Source organism: Trichosurus vulpecula, chromosome 2 (genome assembly GCF_011100635.1).
Source record: "Trichosurus vulpecula isolate mTriVul1 chromosome 2, mTriVul1.pri, whole genome shotgun sequence".
Taxonomy (NCBI): Eukaryota; Metazoa; Chordata; class Mammalia; order Diprotodontia; family Phalangeridae; genus Trichosurus; species Trichosurus vulpecula.
The window spans coordinates 84,295,066-84,314,015 of record NC_050574.1 but is presented as its reverse complement, the minus strand read 5'-3'; the positions used below and the strand labels follow the sequence as shown (position 1 = coordinate 84,314,015).

Below are 18,950 nucleotides of genomic sequence, written 5' to 3'. Positions count from 1 at the left end.
GGACATTCATTTGGGGCTATGTCTTAGGGAAAATGTTTCCTAAGGTCCCTTCCACCTCTAAAATTCTGAGATTTTATGATTCCACTCCTGAGATTCAATACTTTAATTTTCTGAACCTTACTTTTGTGGCTGTTTCTCACAAGTTTATGAGTAAAGCTTTTTATACATAACTAACTCAGCTTGCTAAAGAGTTTTTTTTTTTTTTACCACATCCTAGTTTTGTATATTGCAGAAGGAAGGAAGCCTTCACTCTCCTCAACCTCAGAGAGGATTTGAGGTAAGGGTTTATAAGAGAGTAAGCAAACAGGCTAGGCATGGTTTTCTGTGGATCTGGGAGGAGCAGAGGGAAAAAGGAGGACAAGCACAGAAGGAAGAGAAAAAAAGGAGTAAGAGTATAATAGGAGGGAGAGGAGAGAAGGATGGCAAGGGGAACAAGAATGAAGTGTTAGCTAGGAGAAAAGGGAAATTAAATAGGGAAGGGAAGAAGAATGAAGAAAAGGAGGAGGAAGTAGGAAAGGAGTAGGTGGAAGAGGAAGAGGAGGAGCAGGAGAAGGAAAACTGGGAGGGCAAAACAGAGGAGGAGGAGGAGGAGGAGGGAGAAGAATGAGAAGGAGAAAGGGAAGGAGAAGGAGAAGGAGAAGAAATAGAAGAAGGAGGAGGAGGAAGAGGAGAAGGGAAAGGAAGAGGAGAAAGAGAAGGAGGAGGAAGAGAAGTAGGAAAAGAATTGAAGAGGGTAAGTTGGAGGATGAAAAAGAAGAGGACAAAGAATGTAGAGAAAAAGGAGGGGGAGAAATTGAGAATTTGCTGCTCCCTGTTCTTGTGTATTTATTTGTAGTGCCAAGGAGGTTTAGTAGGAATGAGGGAATGAGGGAATGAGGGAGTTGGGGAATGTGAGGACATAGGCACTATACTAATAACATTGTTGTCATTTACTATTATCAAACAAGAAGGCCAAAAGATCCACAGAGGTTAGTTAGGGTTATCAAGAAAGACTTCCTATATAAGTTGAGTTGTAGATCTGCCTTAAAGAAGGTAATGAACAAGGATTAACTGAAAGACTAAGGGAAATTATTGTAAGTGTTGGCAAGGAGTGAAAGAAAGGAGATATTGAGGAGACCTATTTCACTAGAATAGAAGGTATATGCTGAGCAGTAGAATGAGATATAACTTTGAATAGAGTAGCTTTAATTACAGAGTTCTTGAATGCCAGACTGAAGGATCTGATCAGCAGTGCCCTACCTCTTTCTTTTTTTTGACTACACAGCTTAAACAAAACTCCCAGCATGGGAAATTCTTCCCCTAATGGCACAGGGTTACCTCCTTTCACTCTAACCGGACTCCCAGGACTTGAAGACTCCCAACACTGGATGTTCCTGCTGCTTGGAATCCTCTACGCTATCTCTATTGTAGGAAACAGCCTAATTCTTTTCATTGTCAAAGAGGAGCAAAGTCTGCACCAACCCATGTACTATTTTTTGTCCCTACTTTCAGTCAATGACATTGGTGTGTCCTTGTCCACACTGCCCTCAGTGTTAGCCACTTTCTGCTTCCATACCCAGGAGATTACTTTTGATGCTTGTATGGCTCAGATGTTCTTCATCCACCTCTTCTCTTTCATGGAGTCTGGGATTCTACTGGTCATGAGTTTTGATCGTTATGTTGCCATCTGCAACCCACTGAGGTATTCTACCATTCTCACTGATGCTCGAGTTGCACAAATGAGCCTGTTCATTGGTATCCGCAGCTTCTGTGTCGTTTTTCCTATGCCCTTCCTTCTGAAGCGTCTGCCCTTCTGCAAAGCTAACATCTTGTCCCATGCTTACTGTCTACATCCAGACCTGATCCGTCTACCCTGTGGGGACATCACTATCAATAACATTTATGGTCTGTGCATTGTCATCTCTACCTTTGTCTTGGATTCTATACTTATCCTCCTGTCCTACATTCTCATCCTTTACTCTGTGCTGGCTATTGCCTCCCAAGAAGAGCGGCTTAAAACACTCAACACTTGTGTGTCTCACATATGTGCAGTACTAATCTTCTATGTGCCCATGTTGGGTGTATCCATGGTACACCGTTATAGGAGATATGCACGACCATATGTATATACAGTAATGTCCCTTGTCTACCTCTTTGTCCCACCCATGCTCAATCCTGTCATCTATTCCATCAAGACAAAAGAGATTCGTAAGAGGCTGATTAGGTTATTTTCTGTGACTAAATTCTGAACAGTAGAAGCAGGAAAACAAAATAAAAGAAAACAAAATAACCAGCAGCCACACACAGTATCATCCCATCAAGTTCACTGAGACTTTAAGTGTTGGTTCTGTAAGATTTGCATAAAGATACTGTCATTTGGGTAAATTGTCATATACTGGGTGTTTTGGAGAATATGGGTCATGACATTGTGTTCTGAGCACACAGACTTCCCATACTATGACTCGCTGAGTCATAGCCTCCTGTACTTATTAACACTAGATTCCATTTTTTCTACATATACCATGAGTTTCACAATAGTTTGGGATTTCACAGCAACTTAATCTTAGAAATGGTCATAGTGTGAATTATATCATAGACCAGATGGTATTTTCTCATTGAAATAAATTTCCCAGCAGGGAAGTTCCTGGGCAAGGACTTGGATTCAAAGAAATGTATTCCTGAAATTTTTTTGTTCTTTTAAACAAAAGAGAATAATAAAAATCTAGTTCAAGCTTCCAAATACCATCCTTCTGTTAGGGATTAGAGTACTGGCTGACATCTTGGGATTTATAGCTCCAAGCGACAAGCATTCCCTTCTTAGTCTTGAGATTATTTGGGCATCATGGAGATTCTTGAAACAGATGCCAGAATAAAGTCATACCCCAGAGATCCTAAAGAGATATACACAGGTGAGGAAAGTGATTAAGAAGAATCAATCAATCAATCAGTAAACATTTATTAAGTGCCTACTGTGTGCCAGACACTGTGATAGTTCATAGAAGAAAGGAGATCTCAATAGCTTACTTTCAGGAACTAAGGGTCAACCATTCCAGTCTTATCCAAACCTTAGAGAGCTTAACTAGAAACATCCTGGTGTAGGGGAAACAAGCAAAAGATGAAAGAGAAAGTAGGTCTGAGCTGTGGTAGAAAAGGGAGAAATCAAGGAGGACCATTGGCTCCTATTGGAGCTAAGGAAGGAGCCAAGACACCTCACGTAGAATTCACCAGTTGTACCCACCTCTTCAAGGATCGAGGGAAGTTTCAAGAACAGGTCTGCTCTTTCGCAGCTCTCCCTCATGATACCTGTCTGTTAATAGACTCTATGAAATATTTGCTGACTTTTTTACCCAAACATTTCCATAACTTGAATTCTGCTTTATCCTCTATCAAGGAGTCATGGGTTATTTAGAGATAAACATAAATTTAAATCAGGACAAAGCCAAACCTCTATGTAAACATTAGGAACTTTTCTTAATTGGGACCTCTAAACTACTGTGGCTATACTCCTGAGTTTTCCTAGAAAAGAAACTTTGTAAAGTAACAGAAGGCTTATAATAAGTAATTAAAAAATGTTTATTGACTGACTAACCACATGGAGCTGAGAGACTAGGCTAAGAAAGAAGCATACTACACTTGTAGTATCATGATATGGCTAGAAAAAATCTGTAGACTAAAAGGGGAAGAGAAAAGAAGGCTGTGATAAGGAGTGTCTGCAGTCCAGCTACACCCTCCACATCAATGCCACCCAAACACCCTTGTTACAGTTATAAACCCAGGTACATAAAATGGGCACCAGCACAATAATATATGTGTAGTGAGTAGAGTGTTGGACTTGGAGTCTGGAAGACCTGGATTTTAATCGATTTCTAACAGTAACAACTCTTAGCTGTTTTACCATGAGTGAAATATTATGCATCTCTGGAGTGTTTAGGAGGACTAGCATCTCTGGTGTGAGGGCTTGCTGAGCCCTTTTCAGGGCTGCCTTCTTCCTTTGCTGTCTACCTGCTACTCAATGCTCACCTGTGGCTCCAAGAAGCTCTAGCATGTATACTAACCACACCCTAGGAAAACCATTTCCATGGATTGACTAAACCCAGTTGAGCATAACTGACAGGCCTCAAACCCAATGATCAGGTAGGGGGAATGTCTACCCCCAGCATGTGAAGACTTCCCTTGGGGGAGTGGATGGCATCCCAAATGAGAATGATTTGTTCTAATGGGACATGATGGCACCTGAAGTAGAAGCCGTGGCACACTTAGAGCTTTGATAGGCATTGTGGATGCCAAGGTCATCCACCGCATCCCAAACCATGACCGGTCATCTTGACTTTTGCCCTGCCACTGGACTTTGATGACACAACAAGAGAGAATGAGGCTGATGACTTCTTGCCACACTGCCTCATTTAAATCCAGTTGGTTTCCTCATCTATAAATTGGGAATAATAATTACCTCACAGAGTTTTGTGGAGGCTAAAGTGAAACAATGAATGTAAAATATTTTGCTAACTTTAAATTGACTTAATAATGTACCCTATTATTATTCTACAAAGTATGTAAATAAATAATAAAATATACAACTAAAACATTATAAAACATATGTATTGAAAATGATTTTTGCATAATACTGGGAAAAGCTTCATGAGCTGCAAAGCCCTGATAGAAATAGTTACTTAGAACTATTGCTAGTACAGGAACATTGAGCTCTGTGGCTTCAAACAACTGTGAGACTGCTCTGGCATCAGGGAGGGAAAAGAGAAATGGAGGGATCAAGGAATTTTGAGAGAGAAAAGACGAATGGTAGGCCTTAAGGCTAGGGCCCATAGCCTTCCTCCATTCCTTTCCAGGTGTGGATTCTCGTCAAGTCAGCAAGCATGAATTACTTATTATGTTCCAGGCACTGTGTTAAGCATTGGGAATAAAAATACAAGTCATTAAGATGTTCCCTGCCTTCAAGGAGCTTACATTTTAATGAGGGAAGACAACCCATAAAATGAAGCAGTAAAGGGTTAGAGGGGAGGAGAAGGGATCCATTTGGGGACATGATAAAGAAAGTCTGAAGAGTCAGTAGTGGAGCCTGGAGAGGAAGGAAGACATGACTGGCCTGGGTGCTTTATTAAAATGGACTTCCTGGGAGGAAGCAGCAAATCAGAGGAAGGGACACCAGGTTGAGGGAGGCGCAGGGACGTTATTCTAGTTTAAGAAGTCCAGATGTGGAACAAACTTCCAGAATGAGGAGGCCTTTGTAGAGACAGGGTAGAGAAGAAACAGAGAGTCAGGAGTAGAGCCAATGGAGAGGAGAAAAGTGATGAAGCTTGTTCACTGTTTTGGCCCTGAATGTGTCTGGCCCACTCTGTAACCCAGGAAAAGTCACTTTTTCTTCTTTGAACATACTTTCCTCATTTGTACATGTAAAATCAGTAAAAGTCTGACTATATGAGCTCCAAGATCCTTTTTAACTCTTGCAGTTTAGGGTCTAACATGGCATTCAGTACTATAAAGAATTCTGAATTTGTACTTAGATCACCTGCATTCCTATTCTGGCTATGCTACTCACTGCCTGTATGACCTCAAGCAAATCCACTCACCTCACTGGGTCTCAGTTTCCATATCTGTAAAATGAAGGCTCTGATCAAAATGGACTCTAAGGTCCCTTAAGGCTCCAAACCTGTGAACCTATGAACCTATGACATTGGTTCAAATCTTTGTTACTTACTGTGTAACCTGGAACAAATATCTTTACACCTTAGGTTCTCAGTTACTTCTCATGTAAAATTAGAGGGAAAGACTGTAAGAACTCTGAGTTCTTCATTTGTGATCCAATGACAAATCTTGTTACACAGAAGAGATAAATAAATGCACCCTCTTCGTCTCTGTGAGGTGTTGAACTCTTTGGGTGACTTCAGAATATTGGGTAAGATGTCAGATACAGTTGTTGTGTTGGTTGGTTTTCCTTATTTCTTTTTTTTAATGTTAAAAGTTATAGTTCAAAGGACTTAGGGTGAGGAGGGCATATTATAAATGAGTAATAGTATATCAATAATTGTTTTGGAAGAATGACCACAATGGGCATAAGAAGGCAGCTACCTATTACTAGTGAAAATTTCTGTGCATAAAAGTAGAATAGGAGACTTACATGGAATGTGTGTTTGGGAAAGGAGATAAACCAGTCCTGTAGTACGTCATGCATACATTTACTAAGTACCCATTTTTCTCATGTCACTGTGATAGGCACTAGAAGGGATATAAAGTTTAGTTATAACAAGCTCTTATCTAAAAAGGGATGTGTAAATGCAGCCATTACACAGAATTCCTCTTGCAGTTGAATTCTATCCATGGTAGCAAGAAAAAATGGTGTGAGATACATGTTGGATTATTAGAATATTCACATTAAACACTAAGGTGGATATTATAATTGCTACTGTTATTGCATAATTCTATTTTTTGTTGTTCAGAATTCAGACTAACAAGAATAAGCCAAAAAAGCAGGATGTGTTTGTCTTTGCCAAAACTATGGAAAGCACTTCATTATACCCAACCAGCTACCACATTGGCATTAGCAAAAAGTCAAAGTGATTGAAAGAAATGGTTTGGAAGCAATAAATTCCAAGGCATGGTTTTGTAAGCTCAACTCTGATCTTATATTCTGTCGTCTTGTTAACACTTCTATGTTTAGTAACCCAACTTATTTATAGGACTAATGATTTTGTTGTGCTCTAGTAGGCCCTTTGGGTTTAGTGCCAGTTTTTTTTTTATTTAACATGCCATGGTTATCCAGGAATCCTTCACCATAATTCTATTTACCTGTGATAACTGTTCACATTTAAAATCCTTAGGAATTTAAATCTATGCCTGAAATATAGCAAGCACTTCATAAATGTTTGTTAACTGAATAAGAAGTCCATTATAAAAACAACAACAACTTTCCAAGGCATTTTTTGGTCTCCTTCAGTAGTAGGATTTCTGTTTACACTGGTTCACTTTCTATGTCCTCAGCATACAAAGCTGTGTCTGTGTCTTTGCTAATGAACTTTGGAAGCATATGAAGCATAGGGTCTGGATTATTCTTTTTCAAAGATCCAGCGTTTTCCTGCAGGATCTGTCAGCTCTCAGTGATGCTGGAGCTAATTGTGGTGTCAATGAATATGGTGATTATCTTGATGAGTGATAGTGCTCCTACAGGTGTCAGATAAAAGAAGTCAAGGAGAAAGCAACTCTTCAGCACACTAATAACAAAGGTTGAATCATTTAATAGAGGCAGTAGAGAAAGGATACAGAAGTATTTTGAGACCCATTCTGAGTCCCGTGATAGTCAACTCTTGTGTATGTAGTAGGTTCATCCAAATGGACGGAGGAGGTTGGTGCATACATTTTTTACTCAAAAATTTGGAATGCAGTGGCTCCCTCCTTTTGTTCACCACTACTATAATCTTACTAAAGGAAAAAGTGCCCAAATGGGAAGCATTTATTAGTCCAGATTGTGGGTTAGTCTGGCAGCCAGATAAGCATATACAGAAATCATTTGTTTTTGTTACTACGAATATAAAAGTACAAACTGTATGAAAATGGAAAAAGAGAATGGAAAAAGGGAAATAACTGCATAAAGTATATGTAACTAACTACCTATAATATAGATAGATGAGAATATACTTTAGAAGCTAATTGAAGAACATGATTTACTCCTATTTCTACAATTTCATATTTAATCAAATAATATTTTATGCGTAACAAGATAGGAAACTTGAATCACTTGCTACAAGGGGGGAAAATAGATGTTTCCTTCATCAAAGATTCATTGAAGATATCTTGATTTGTAATGGGAGCTAATAAGTTTGTACCTATTCTAATTACATGTTAACTGACAGTTTTCCTAATAGAGCCTCTAAACTTCAACACTTGCTATCCATATCACCAGAAAGATTGTGTTATTGATGTGATGATGGTAATTATGATTGCCAGTGGTGATGATGATGATAACAGTAATGGTGATGGTGATAGTGGATAGCTTCTCTCCTTCCCCAGAAGGTCTGCCCTTACCATTCCTGTCTTCCTTCTCTAAAGACCTGAGGTACCTATTTTTTTGTATCACTCATGTGACATTGTCGTATTCTCCCCTGTATGGTTAAGCATTAATTTATATGTATATCCTATCTCCCCTACAAGACCATAAGCTCATTCAAACAACTCTATATTATATAGCTCTTTCTTTCCTAGTTTCCTACATAGAATAAGCATTTAACAATGTTTATGTATTATAATGATGACAGTGATAGTAATGACTTTCAGAGTAGTACCACAACACCTAAATCTAAATGCAGTGCCATAACACCCATATCCAAGTAGGTCACTTGCCTAGTCGATGAAACATGCAGATAATACTTCGTCTGATCTCCTTTGTTTTGGCACTGTATATAATGGGGTTGAGAACAGGGGGCACAAAGAGGTAGATATTTGACATGAGCACGTGCACATACTGAGGAGCATGTTTGCCAAAGCGATGCACAGTGGAAACACCAATCAAGGGTATGTAGAAAATGAGCACAGCACAGATGTGTGATACACATGTATTGAGAGCCTTGAGCCTCTCCTTATTGGAGGCAATGGCCAGCACAGAGCGAAGGATCAGAACATAGGAGAGGATAATAAAGAAAAGGTCCAGGCCAATGGTAGATAGAAGCATAAACATCCCATAAATGCTGTTGACAGTAATATCAGCACAGGCTAATTTCATCATGTCTGGGTGCAGGCAATAGGAATGGGAGAGCACATTAGATCTGCAAATGGGCAGCCTCTTGATGAGGAAGGGTAAGGGAAAGAGGGTTGTGAAGCTTCGGGCTGTCACAGCCAGGCCCATCCCAGCAATCACCTGGTTGGTGAGAACAGAGGCATACCTCAGTGGGTTGCAGATGGCTACATAGCGGTCAAAACTCATGGCCAGCAGAATGCCAGACTCCATCATGGAGAACGAGTGAATGAAGAACATTTGAGCAAGGCAGGCATCAAAAACAATGGCCCGGGCATTGAGGCAGAAGGTTCTGAATACAGTGGGAAGTGTAGCCAGGGACATGGCCACATCACTGAAGGAAAGCATGGACAGAAAATAGTACATGGGTGCGTGGAGGCTGGACTCTCCCCACACTGCCAACAGGATCATTATATTGCCTCCAAGAGCCACTGTGTACATTATGCAGAGGGGCCCAGCCAGCCACTCCTGGGTGCTCTCTAGGCCAGGGATCCCTGTCAGGAGGAATACAGTGGGATGTGAGACATTGAACAGTCCCATGGTGAGAGACCCAGAAAATCTTCACTGTCAGATCTTCTATCACAGAGAGATTAGAAGAACCCTTTTAGAGGAGAATCAAGAGATAGGGAAATTAAAGGCTTACATTCAGAATTACAGAATTGTAAACAATTTAGCTATTCCTTTTCCATTTGCCCACCTGCAAAACCTCAGCAGGGTTTATTTCACTGCACGTAGCATTCACAAGTCCCCTGTTTCCTTGAGTCCCCTCTCCCCTTCCAATGGTTATAAAATCACTTGGCTTTATATCTTGTGGTAACAGAAATATTCAATAAAAATATAAAAAATCATGATATTGAGAAAATACTAAAATAGCATACAATATATTAAATATAAGGACAATTCAACAGAATCTTCTCAGAATATTCCTGATTACCAGATAACTAGGACTAATAGTTCATAGCTTCCCAGAACTACCTTATTATACAGTGCTGTAGGATAGGGAATTAACAGAATGTTGGACACTCTCATCAAATGAACACAAATGGTGTTTGTTCCTCACTGCTTGGGGTAGCAGTGTCTTTTGTCACTAGATGGGTACATTCTACAAAGGGCTGCAATGATAGAATATATCAGCAAGGGTGGAAGCCCCCATGCTTTATAGCCATATCAGCCCCCCAGGCTTAGATGAGACATGACTCATTGGTCACCAGTCAACAATGGCCACTGTTCTTTCTGCCAATCTTCTGCTTTTTTTCTTCCTCTGTCTCCTCTCTTTTAGAAATTCCCATGACCAGAGACATTCCTCATGTACAGCCCTAAGAAAAGTCACCTTCTGGTGTCTTTCTCAGTGATCATGCTCTTTGGCCCAAAGCATTCTGGGAAATGTAGTCCAAAGAGAGTTCTTGTCTATTGAGACACAAAGCTTCCTGGAAGCCACATGGAAATACTCACAGAAGTAGAGAAGATGAAAAGGAATATAATCATATTGTCAAAGAGGCATAGATTTTGAATTAGAAGAAATTTCAGAAGTCATCTGGTTCAGCCTTTTAATTTTACAGATAAGACAACTGAGGTCTTGGAAAGATAAGTGCCTTGCCCAGGGTCATAGAGGTAGTAAGCTTCAGAAGCAAGTTTGGAACCTGTGTCCTCCAACTCCAGCAGTGGTGCTCATTCCATTAGACCTTCTAATACAAACCATAGATAAATAAACCAAGTCTGAGGGAAATAAAGCAACTTATCCAATGTATGTGGTAGAACCAAGACTAGAACCCAGGACTCTTGATTCCCATTTTAGTGAACTTGCTTCACTGAACATCTAATTGGAAAGGGACATTCAATCAATATGCTAAATGTATGGAATGCTTTATAGAATACATTGAGTCACTGAATTTATCACCAAGTTTAAGCAAATAGATACCGACTACAGGTCCCCACTTCACTGATAAATCATGGTTAATTGTTCTCTCTGAGCTTCATCATAATCAACCAATAATGTCACCTGAATACACACACACACACACACACACACACACACACACACACACCTCTATGTAACTCAGTACTGGGCACTATCACTGGAAACAAGGAAAGGCTTCTACCCAACATCCCTGCTACTTCTTACTACTCCAGAGCCAGTTCTCAGGAGATAACCATCCTTCCCTCCCAGGATAGTTCAAGCTCAGAATTCATTAGCCCAGTGACAGGACATTTCAGGGGCTGTTTAACAATGTGGCATTGTAAACAACACAAAGGCAGATTACAAGCCATAAAATCCTAAGTGTACTTTTCAGTTTCCTTCATTTGAATTTATAACAATCAATGGTTGCTGATTCCCTGACTGAGCTATTATCTAAAACTTGATTTGCTGTGAGTAGACATAAAAATATGCATTCATATCTTTACTCATGTCTTTATATAAGTACTTAAATCATCTGAAAGCTATGTTTCTGTCATTATCATGAGCTCTGAGTAAAGCCTCAGCAGTGCACAATGGGGCCTGAAGCATGTCACAGATTCTACTATCAGCATATCTTTTAGTCTTCGAAGATCCTGTGGTCTTAATCCTTCATATGGCTCTCCTTTGTCCAAAGCAGCATATTCAAGTTCCATGTCTTCAGCTTCCGGGTCCCTTGAGAAAACCATCTGAGATTCAAGATTGAGGGCCAGGTCTTTGTGGTCTTCTCAGCACAATCACAAGGAGTTTCTTTATTTTCATTCTCAGCCAGCAAGTCTCCACCATGTTTAACTAAAAGCTCTACACAGGTTTTCATCCCTGAGGCAGCAGCACAGTGCCAAGATGTGTTTTTTGTTGTTGTTATCTATAGCATCAATGGCTGCTCTTTTATATTCGCCTTGATCAAACTTCACTCCTTTCCGTTTTAAGATCTTCCAGAAGACAATCTAATGTTCTGAAATCGTTTTCAGAGGGATGTGCCGTGCGAGGATGAAGGGGCTCCCTCCGAGATCGTGTTTTAAGGCCCCGTGCAGATGTTTCATTGTGCACACTCCACTTATTTGGATTTCCATCTCTAACAAAAAGAAAGGTCCCTAATGTTCCGTTCATTCCAAGTCTAGCAGCATAGTGAAATGGAGTATTGTGCTGGTAAGGCTCCCCATGAGACATATTTGGATCAAGGGATTCTTTTAGCCGAGGGTTGCTCTCATATTTGATAAGCGCTTTGCGGAATTTGGTGGTGGTGTTTCCCATGTTGTTACCCTGGTAGCTAGTGACACCCCTTCCCTTTCACCTTCAGCCACTTCTTGAGTGCTTTTGCAACATGCTTCACATTTGAGGCTGGATGGGCAGTGTCCGGGGGTCCCGGGGGCTCGTGCCGCCTCCTCCAGGCGGAGGCTCCGGGACCGGACGTCCCTCCCCTCCCCCACTCCTCGTCCCGGACAGAGTCACCGGGGTAGAAGGGGGGTCGGGGCGCTGCGCGGGGCCTTAGGCAGGGCTGGCGCACCACAGGTCTCGGGGCTGCTACTCCGCCTCTGCTGCCTCTGCCCAGCTCTCAAGCCCGCCTCATAGTCTAAGCCGCCGCCCCCCTCCCGCCCGCCCTCCCGGCCTTGGCGCTCTGCTCCTGCCGAGGTCAAACACCCTGACCAGACGCGCTCCGCAGGCAGGCTCCGGCGAGAGCAGCTACGCTGGCAATGGCAGCCCCTGGCAGAGGAGAGAGCCGCGCCTCGGGGCGGACTGTACTTGTGCCTTTAAAAAGAATAGAAATATATCCAAAATATTTGCAAAATAAATAAAAGGTAATTTCAAGGTGGAGTCACGAGCACCTGGGGGTGGGGCGTTGTGGAGCGGGTGGGGGAGGGAAGTAAAAATGGCCCCGGATGGGTTATGATATCGGGAGATCTGTCTGGGTTATTTGCCCCCCACCCCCCTCCCTCTGGGCCACACTTTCTTCCTCCGAAAAGTGATGTTATTTGGCATACCTTGGCAAAAGTCAACAAACATTTATATAGCACCTACTATGTTCTAGGGGCTATGCTGAGTGCTGGGGATACAATTGAAGACAAAAGATAGTCTCTGATCTCAAGGAGCTCTCAGTCTGAGAGAGTATAACTGGAAAAAGCTTGAGCCTTCGGGCTGAAGTCCTCGGATTTGAACCGTGGTTCTGACCCTTCTTAATCTATGTCACTTTCACATAACTTATTTAAGTCTCAATTTCTTCAACTGTAACAGCTGGATACCATTTAATTATCTTGTTAAGATCTTTGTAAGGCAAGTGCTTTGTAAAACTTAAAGCTTTACGGAAATAAGAGTTGCTTGTTTAAAACCTCTTCTAGCTCTGATTATGGATAACTGGAGAAAAGCAGTTAGATGCTGTCGTAGATTGGACTCATTTGGTCTGAGGTGTTTCTGATGCCCGACTGGCAGAGAGTCTGCATTTGTAGGATATTCCTGGAGTTCCCTCTGAGAGAAAAATGCCTGCCTGTGTGGTTGTCATGATGACAACAAGGAAATGGAAATTAATTCCCCTCCACACACACCTCATTTTTATCTGACATCTTCTCTAAGCCCTCTGGTGGTAAATAACTTTAAAGCAGGGGGCCTTAACTTGGAATCAGTCCTCTGTAGTTCTAGGTATCTAGGAGTGTTGCTCCCTTTCCCCAGGTCTGTGTCTCCTGTTTCTTCTTAAGGCTACAGAGCCCTATTCTTGTCCATCCCACTGCCTCTGTGCTGACCAGCCTTAGACCTGATCTGAACTCTAGCTTTTATGAAAGAAATCCCAAGGACCAGCTCCGTGGCCCTAAGATCCACCTGTGGTAAAATGCAAACATTACTGAATGTTGAATCAAGAACACATAGATTTAAATCCTGGCTCTGACAATAACTAGCTGTTTAACCATGGACAAGTCACTCAATCTCTCAACCCGGGTTCAGTTATAAAATGAGAGTAATAATATCTCTACTACTTACCTCACAGCAGTGTTACCATGAAAGCATTTTGTTTTAGGGTCATTTTCATTAAGAATTCTGGGAGGATGGATTTCATACCCAGTCCCCTTTCCACTTCCCATTCCTTCCATCTGAGAAACTGATAACTTCAAAACTTGAATTATCCTCTGGACATTCAGCTCTCTCTGCCTATTTGCCTCCTCAAGCTCTTTCAATTATATCCCAACTAGAAGGAATAGTAGAGATCATCTAATCAAATCTCTCTATCTCTGTCTCTCTCTCCACACGTGCGCGCACACACACGCACACGCACATACACACACACAAAAGCCCGGAAAGGGAAAGGAATTTACCAAAGGTCACACAATTAATTGGTGGCAAAATTGGAGTTTTGCCAGATTTTCCAGATTCCAACCCAGTGTTCACTATCTTTTTTGAGATCCTACTATGTCCATCTCCATGACATTGCTCTGTCCCTGGGACTTATCCTATGTAGTCATAGGACCCAAGGAAAATAGAAGAGACCAAGGAGCTCAGTAGCCCCGGAGGATCCCAGAACTCACCAGACCCATCCAGAAAAGTAGATTTATGGAAACATAGCCTTATACACAGAAGGTATCCTTCTCCATGCCTGTCACAATGTGAGCAGTAATGTAGTCACTATATTTATAGCCTGATCTGAGGCTCCAGGGAAGGGACAGAGTGGAAACAGGTGAAAGTCAGTGATGAGATGAGGCTCAGGACCCTCTTGGGGATTCATATCCTCCTCCCTCACTGAAGAGGTATCCTCTAGGCTGAAAGTTCTGAATGAAAGAGTAGAATATGATTGAGATATTTATGGGGCCATTCCTTTCCTGGCTGAATCTGGTTAGGTCATGATCTTTATTTCAATTTGGAGGAGAATGTAGAATTAATTCATTCCAACTTTGTTTTTCAGCATATGTCATCAGCTCCCTTTCCCAAGAAGCACTGATTCAGAGAAAAGAAGAATAAAACACAACATTCATTTCTATTAAAAATACTTGAAAATATAGGTATAAATGGATTTTTTTCTTAAATTGATAAAAAGCATTCATCTAAAACCATCAACAAGCATTATTTGTAGTGGGGATAAACTATATGCCTTCGTAGCAAGATCTGATGTGAAATAGGAATGACCAGTGTTACCAATATTATTCAATATTGTATTAGAAATCCTAGTAATAGAAGTAAGAGAAGAAAAAGAAACAAAAGGAATCCAAACAGGCAATGAGGTAATAAAACTATCTTTTTTTCAGATAATATGATGATATACTTGGAAAATCTCAAAGACTCAGCTAAAAAGTTAGCTAAAACAATTAATAATATTAGCCAAGTGGAAGACATATAGTAAGTCCACACAAATCACTAGCATTCCTATATACCACAGACAAAACCCTGCAAGAAGAGATAGTAAGAGATACCCCATTTAAAATAACTCTGTAAAATACCTGGGAGTATGCCTGCCACAAATAAACCCAGGAACTATAGAAAAAAATATTTAAAAAATCTTTTAATACAAATAAAATCAGATTTAAATAATCAGGTCAACATTAATTGTTCAAGGGTAGAGGAGGGCCAATATAATAAAAATGACAATTTTACCAAAACTAATATATATTTTCAATGCCATCCCAATTAAATTTCCAAAAATATTTTTACTGAATTAGAAAAAAAATAATAACAAAGTTCATTTGGAGGAACAAAAAGTCAGTGTCAAAGGAACAAATAAAAAAAATGTAAAGGAAGGAGGCTTTCCATTCCTTCTCTAAAGACCCAAAGTACTTTATTATTATTATTATTATTGTTTAGGTTATACATGTGTAGTCATGCAAAACATATCCATAATAATCATGTTGTGAAAGAAATCATAGATAAAAAGCTCAAGAAAAATAAAGTAGTGAAAAGTATACTTCAAACTATATTCATACATCATCAATTCCTTCTCTGGGGATGGATATAATTTTTCCTCAGATGTCCTTCAGAGTTATCTTGGATCATTGTATTGCAGAGAATTACAAAGCCATTCACAGATGATCATCTTACAATATTGCTGTTACTTTGTACTCAGTCCATTTCACTTTGCATCTGCCTATGCAAGTCTTTTCAGGTTTTTCTGAGAGTATCTGGCTCATCATTCCCTATAATACAATAGTATTCCATCATAATCACATAGTACAACTTGTTCAGCTATTCCCCAACTGATGAGCTTCCCCTCAACTTCTAATTCATTACCTCCAGAAAAGAGCTGCTATAAATATTTTTGTACATTTTTAGGTCCTTTTTGTATTTAGCCCTTTAAGGAATTAGACCTAGTAGTGGTATTACTAGGACAAAGGGTATACATGGTTGTATAGCCTTTTGTATAGCTCAGAATTGCTCTACAGAATTGTTAAATCAGTTTACAACTCCACCAACAATGTGTTAAAGTCTCATTTTTCCCACATTGCCTCCAACGTTTGTCATTCACCTTTTCTGTCCTATTAGCCAATCTAGTAGGTATGAGGTAGTACCTCAGAATTGCTTTAATTTGCATTTCTCCAATCAATAGTGAGTTAGAGTATTTTTTCACATGACTATAGATAGCCTGGATTACTTCATCTGAAAACCAATTGTATTTTTTGTTCATTTGTTGTTTGGAAAATGGCCCTTATTTTTACAAATTTGACTCAGTTCTCTATATGCTTGAGAAATGAGGCCTTTACCAGAGAAACTTGCTTCATTTTTTCACAGTCACTGTTGCTAACTGCATTTCCCTCCATTCTATTTCCCATCCCCCCCCCATTTATTTTATTCTCTCTCTCTCTTTATTTATCCTGTCCTCCTCAAAAGTGTTTTGCCTCTGACTACCTCCCCCCCAATCTGTCCTCCCTTCCACCCCCACCCCTTCTTATTTCCTTCCCCTCCTACTTTCCTGTAGGGTAAGATAGATTTCTATATCCAATTGAATGTGCATGTTATTCCCTCTTTGAGTTAATTCTGATCAGAGTAAGGTTCATTCACTCTTCCTGTCATCTATTCATCAACACAAACGAGATCTGTAAGAGGCTCATCAGGTTTTTCTCTGTGACTAAATTCTGAACAGAAGAAGCAGGAAATAAAAGCAAAAAAACCCATCAGTCATACACAGCATCATCCCATCAAGTTCCCTGTGACTTTAAGTGTTGGTTCTATAAGATTTGCATAAAGATACTAGTGCCTGTCATTTGGGTAAATTCTAATATACTTGGTGTTTTGGAGAATATGGGTCATGACATTGTATTCTGAGCAGACAGACTTCCGACACCGAGTCATAGCTTCTTGTACTTATTTCCTCTACATTCCATTTTTAATACATGTACCATGAGTTTCACTACACTTTGGCATTTCATGGAAACTTAATCTTAGAAATGGTCATAATGTGAATTATATCATAGACCAGATTGTATTTTCCCATAGAAACAAAGTTCCCAGCAGGGAAGTTCCTGGGCAAGGACTTGGTTTCAAAGAAATTGTATCATGAAAAACTTTTTTTTCTTTTAAGCAAAAAGAGAATAATTATAATCTCATTTAAACTTTTAAATACCATTCTTCTGTTAGGAATTAGAGGACTGACTAACACCTTGAGATTTATAGTTCAAAATGACAAACAATCCCCTCTTAGTCTTGAGATTATTTGGGCATTATGGAGTTCCTTGAAACAGATGCCAGAATAAAGTCATACCCCAGAGTTCCTAAAGAGATTGAGAAGAATTAATCAATCAGTCAATGAGTAAACATTTATTAAGTGCCTACCACTGGCCAGATAATGTGGTAATTGCTAGAAGGAAGGAGATCTCAACAGTTTACTTTCAGGAACAAAGAGTCAACCTTCCCAGCCCTGCCCAAGCCTCAGAGAGCTTAGCCAGAAACATCCTGGTATAGGGGAAAAAAGGAAAAGATGAAAGAGAAAGTGCTGAGCTGTGGTAAAAAAGGGAGAGAAAAGGAGGACCATTGTCTCATATAGAGGCTAAGGAGGGAGCCAAGATGACTTATGTAGAATCCACCAGTTGTACCCACCTCTTCAATGATTGAGGGAAGTTTCAAGAACAAGTCTGCTCTTTCCCAGCTCTCCCTCATGATACCTGTTTGTTAATGGACTCTTTGAAATATTTTCTGGCTTTTTTACCCAAACATTTCCATAACTTGAATTCTGCTTTATCATTTATCAAGGGGTCATGGATTATTTAGGGATAAACATAAATTTAAATCAGGACAGAGCCAAACTTTTATGTATGTAAACATTAGGAACTTTTTTTAATTGGGACCTTTAAACTACTGTGGCTATACGCCAGACTTTCCCTAGAATAGAAACTTTGTAAAGTAACAGAAGACTTATAGTAGGTAATTAAAAAGTGTTTATTGACTGACTGACCACATGGAGCTGAGAGACCTAGGTTAAGAAAGGAGTATACCACACTTATAGTTTCGTGATGTGGCTTGATAAAATCTGTAGACTAAGAAGGGGAAGAGAAAAGAAGGCAATGATAAAGAGTGTCTGCAGTCCAGCTACACCCTCCACATCAATGCCACCTAAACACCCTTGTTACAGTTACAAACCCAGGTACATAAAATGGGCACCAGCGCAATAATATATGTGTAGTGAGTAGAGTATTGGACTTGGAGTCTGGAAGACCTGGATTTTAATCGATTTCTAACAGTAACAACTCTTAGCTGTTTTACCATGAGTGAAATATTATGCATCTCTGGAGTGTTTAGGAGGACTAGCATCTCTGGTATGAGTGCTTGCTGAGCCCTTTTCAGGGCTGCTTTCTACCTTTGCCGTCCATCTTCTACACAATGCTCACCTGGGGCTCCAAGAAGCTTTAACATGTATACTAGTCACATCCTAGGAAAACCATTTCCATGGATTGACTAAACCCAGTTGAGCATAACTGACAGGCCTCAAACCCAGTGATGAGGTAGGGGGGATGTCTACCCCAAGCATGTGAAGACTTCCCCTGGGGGAGTGGATGGAATCCCAGATGAGAATAATTTGTTCCAATGGGACATGAAGGCATCTGAAGCCGCAGCTGTGGCACACTTAGAGCTTTTTCAGACACTGAGGATGCCAAGGTCATCCACTGCATCCCAAACCATGACCAATCATCTTGACTTTTGCCCTGTCATTGGACTGTGATGACTCTGGAAGAGAGAGTGAGGCTGATGACTTCTTGCCACTCTGCCTCATTTAAATCTAATTTAAATGTAAGTCAAAAAGACATTATACATCTCTGAGACTTGGTTTCCTCATCTATAAATTTGGAATAATAATTACTTAGCAGAGTTTTA

General features: G+C 40.2%; 2 protein-coding genes, 1 long non-coding RNA gene and 1 pseudogene across 3 annotated transcripts; 2 read left to right on the top strand and 2 right to left on the bottom strand.

Moving 5' to 3' along the window:
- Positions 1 to 1,283: 1,283 nt before the first annotated feature.
- On the top strand, positions 1,284 to 2,228 carry LOC118838039 (olfactory receptor 51I1-like). Its single transcript, XM_036745240.1, has one exon. The coding sequence runs from the start codon at positions 1,284 to 1,286 to the stop codon at positions 2,226 to 2,228; it is 945 nt and encodes a 314-aa protein (XP_036601135.1).
- A 6,092-nt stretch (positions 2,229 to 8,320) lies between these two features.
- On the bottom strand, positions 8,321 to 9,259 carry LOC118838040 (olfactory receptor 51I2-like). The gene has a single exon (XM_036745241.1). It carries the CDS (start codon positions 9,257 to 9,259, stop codon positions 8,321 to 8,323), a length of 939 nt encoding a protein of 312 aa, XP_036601136.1.
- Positions 9,260 to 11,147: 1,888 nt separating this feature from the next.
- Positions 11,148 to 11,927, bottom strand: LOC118836539 (annotated as a pseudogene).
- A 414-nt stretch (positions 11,928 to 12,341) lies between these two features.
- Positions 12,342 to 14,653, top strand: LOC118837419. The gene is made up of 2 exons (XR_005009559.1): positions 12,342 to 12,472; positions 14,560 to 14,653. It is a non-coding gene; the product is annotated as an uncharacterized LOC118837419 (long non-coding RNA).
- Positions 14,654 to 18,950: the final 4,297 nt, after the last annotated feature.